This window comes from Priapulus caudatus, unplaced genomic scaffold (assembly GCF_000485595.1).
Source record: "Priapulus caudatus unplaced genomic scaffold, Priapulus_caudatus-5.0.1 Scaffold255, whole genome shotgun sequence".
In the NCBI taxonomy this organism is placed as follows: Eukaryota; Metazoa; Priapulida; class Priapulimorpha; order Priapulimorphida; family Priapulidae; genus Priapulus; species Priapulus caudatus.
Window position 1 is genome coordinate 194,872 of NW_014577316.1, and position 3,906 is coordinate 198,777.

The 3,906-nt window shown below is 38.8% G+C and overlaps 1 protein-coding gene across 1 annotated transcript in view; it reads right to left on the reverse strand.

The window, feature by feature from the left end:
• LOC106808130 (dynein heavy chain 1, axonemal-like) overlaps nucleotides 1-3,906 on the reverse strand; it is a 79,184-nt gene that overhangs the window by 63,144 nt on the left and 12,134 nt on the right. The window contains exons 5-11 of the mRNA XM_014810710.1: nucleotides 3,676-3,783; nucleotides 3,272-3,392; nucleotides 2,657-2,773; nucleotides 2,377-2,534; nucleotides 1,968-2,185; nucleotides 1,068-1,246; nucleotides 450-569 (exon numbers count right to left, since the gene is read on the reverse strand). Of these exons, the coding sequence (XP_014666196.1) occupies nucleotides 450-569; nucleotides 1,068-1,246; nucleotides 1,968-2,185; nucleotides 2,377-2,534; nucleotides 2,657-2,773; nucleotides 3,272-3,392; nucleotides 3,676-3,783 (1,021 nt within the window). The remainder of the gene's footprint in view (nucleotides 1-449; nucleotides 570-1,067; nucleotides 1,247-1,967; nucleotides 2,186-2,376; nucleotides 2,535-2,656; nucleotides 2,774-3,271; nucleotides 3,393-3,675; nucleotides 3,784-3,906) is intronic.

Here is a 3,906-nt window from a genome sequence, read left to right on the forward strand (position 1 = left end):
GTGAGATAGAGAGATGTCCTATGACAGATGTTACATATATAGTTATCCTGCGACAGACGTGTGATAGAGAGATGTCCTATGACAGATGTTACATATATAGTTACCCTGCGACAGACGTGTGATAGAGAGATGTCCTATGACAGATGTTACATATATAGTTATCCTGCGACAGACGTGAGATAGAGAGATGTCCTATGACAGATGTTACATATAGAGTTATCCTGCGACAGACGTGAGATAGAGAGATGTCCTATGACAGATGTTACATATAGAGTTATCCTGCGACAGACGTGAGATAGAGAGATGTCCTATGACAGATGTTACATATAGAGTTGTCCTGTGGTGGACTGTGTTTCTGCATTTTATCAAGAGTGGATCATAGATATCTATTTATCTACTACAGATTGTATGAAGAGCGGTTTAGAGGCTGCTCACGATCACTCACTCACCTGTATGGGCTGTTAATGACGCTCCCACTCCACTGCATGCCTTTCTGACAATCCCAGATAGGACTGCAGGTTTCAAGTACCTGCTGCACTAAGCCATGGAGTGAATCCTGAACTAAATATCTGTAGTAGAGTGAACACATTATGTATTACTAGCAAGATATGGTACTAGTTTTGCTAAACCTATTTCACAATCTTTTGCAATGCTCTTTCTTAACTCGTTTTAGGACAAAATATGTCAAAGTACGAATACAACACTATAGTTTTTCACTAAAAATATTATTAGAGTGGAAAGTAGCTAGAACAAATCTACTGAGCTCCTCCGTGACCTGGTCCTAAGCGCAGGTCACAACAGTAACCTTGTCCCAAAACCAAGTCTCATGCGTGAGCTTGCCTCATAAACTGGTTTCACGGATGACCACGTCTCAAAAGCTGTTCCTCATAGATGACCATATCTCAAAAGCTGTTCCTCACCTGTGACCTTGTCCACACGTGTAAACTAGTGTCGAGAGTTGGGTTCATGTGTGACCTTATGTCAAAAGCTGATCTCACGTGTAGGCTAGTATCGAGAACAGGTCTCACGTGTAGTACTATCTTTAAAACTAGTCTTTCTTGGCATACCTGAGAGTGTCCTGCATGCAGAACTTCACCATCACCATGAACTTGCAGATTTTTGACATCAGGTACACTTCCCAGTTGGTCTCCTGTAGATTGTACCAGCCCTTGCCTGCTTCCTGCAGGCTATTAGTGACAGCGTGCTTCAGAGTTGTCACCCATTGATCCCGCAGGAACATCGACACCTGTGTGATGTGTTATGTTATATACAAAAAGGACACGAAAAGACAAAAATACACGAGAGAGAGAGAGAGAGAGAGAGAGAGAGAGAGAGAGAGAGAGAGCACATGGCATGTGTTGGTGGTATATATTATACCAGAACAGAATGACCACAGCCCTACCTATTACATTAGGTGCTGTCTCCACCTATGGGTTGAAATAATGCAAATCTGTAATATCACGTAACATGATGAGCACGGCTCAAATATCAGGAAAAACTCTAGGAAATCCGATGGGTAAATCGATCTTGGTATTTCTTACTGAATTCTTATGATCGTCCTGAATAAGTCCATAATACAGATTATTGGAGACAGACTATGGAATGAATGTCTTTATGAGGCCTGCCTACAAAAACCATTACCAAGTTCAAGATTGTCACCAGAATTACCAAGAGTGATCGACACGCTACTTAATACTGTAAAACTCTCAAGGCCAGGAATCTTTGTGACCTAGCTATACCTAAATATGAGACGTGAAAAGGTAACTTGCTTCACCACTTCAACTGCCAAGGTGTTAACGCACCAATTAACCTAACATATAATTTACTTACTTTGTCGACACAGAACATTGACATTGTACATATCACTTAATTTGTAGATACCATATACAAACAGGATTGCAGGACACAAACGAAAAAAAAATGTTATAGACCATTTCACCTGTACTGTAACCATCGAAAGGAAGTACCTGCAGTGTCTGCGTGCTCTGTGCCTGCTCAAACTCTTCCAGCCGCATAGTCTTGCTGAGTTGACTGTGTAGGAGAGACATGGCCCTCACCTTGTTGCACTCAGCTCTCACCTTGCCCAACGCTTCAATGACCTCGGCGGACAGCAGCAGCGATTTAACGATAAAGTTTTGCTTCTTACATTTGATCTCAGCACAACTGGCTGACGTCTCAACACAGCCTGCGGATAAAATAGATAGGAGCTAGATATATACTCTCGATAGCGATTCACTTTGTGCATAACGCTTACTCGGTAATGGCCACGCCGATCAGTACGTGTAAGCTACTTTCACAAATGTGTATGGATGAAACTAAGATGTCAATAATAAGTATAACAGATATTTGATCATTAATGACATCTGATCGAGTCACCTGTTTGAGGAGCAGCTGGTTTAGTCTTGCGAGGCAATGTGACAAAGGGAAACAACTTCGGCATGCTTCGAACGGTGTGGTCAAAACTGATTTCGTTCATTGCTCGCTGGTGATCTAGATTTATCTCCTGTTTAAGGCTTTCAATACATGGCTCAAGGCTAGAGTGAGACATACAACAAACGAGCTATTATCATATCACAGATCTGTATTCATATGCAGTCAATCAGTGAACCTCCACAGGGATGTCAGATTTGTCTGTAGTGATGAGATTCTACATTACCTTGTATCTTTGGACAGCTGTAAAACACCAGTAGCCCTGCAAACTATGCTGTGTGTGATCTCCTCATTCAGCTTTAGCGCACGGTCTGTAGGCATGCAGTCGATGTAAAGATTATATCTAAAATAATTATAGGAAAAAGAAAGTAATTATAGAAAATTAGATTTAAGCTTCACGAACGCCTAATGCACGTTCAAAGTTTAGCATCATCATAAAAAATATATCTAATTTTTCGATATATCGAATTATTGTATCTCCATTCTATCTGGAACTACTTGGGAAAGCAACGTAAATTTGATTATAATACAGCACCTTAAGCTAGCAGCACACTTCACCATTTTCGTTATCATGTGTTTTGTAACATTAAATCATGCCAAATTCCATGTTTTCATGAAGATAAATGATCTTCACAATACTACCTAATTTAATTATTGTGAACGGTGATATTATAACCAACGAACTATAAAACCACACAGCAGTGAATGATAAGTAAGGAAACTGCTAAAACTTAAAAGTACACGTACAGTGTAAAGTATATTGTAATGTATAAAACTGAACACTAGTGAGGTATAGCCATGAAAATGGTAACAACTGGGTATAATATCCTTAATGCCTCACCTCAACAGTGCTTCAGTTTCCTGCCTGGCCTTGACAGCATGAGCAACCCTCTGGGCAAACACAGACGGATCTTCTGCTGCAAACATGAGCCTAATCCTGGGAACCAGACATTTAGTTGCAGCTGAAATCATATATGTAAAAATATAGAATATGTAAACATGAAATCATTATCACATGTAAGCATGGGTTTCAACTCAGATTTGAGGACATAATTCACCTAGCAGTAATATATAGTGCGAGTTTAAATATATAGAATTGATATAAAAACGAAAATTCTTGTTTTAAAACTTGGAAGTTAAATTATAATGCTAAAAATTTAGAATGAATGTTCTCACGTATATTGGTAATTGCCTTGAATTTTGCATATCCATATCAACCCTACTATGTTGTAAAAAAAATTGTACCCTTGTTAATAACTTGCTCTCTAGGTTTTGTTTTTTGAACAACGAACAACTTCTTTTCAGTCTCATAGCTTAGCACTCCTACATCACACCAGTCATGCTTTCCTTCAGCTGAAAATGCCAATTATATATATATATATAATGGAATATATTTTACAAGATAGGTGTTTGTGAACTAAATGATGATACGGATATAATCCAATTTTGCAAAAGCCAATTATATATATATATATA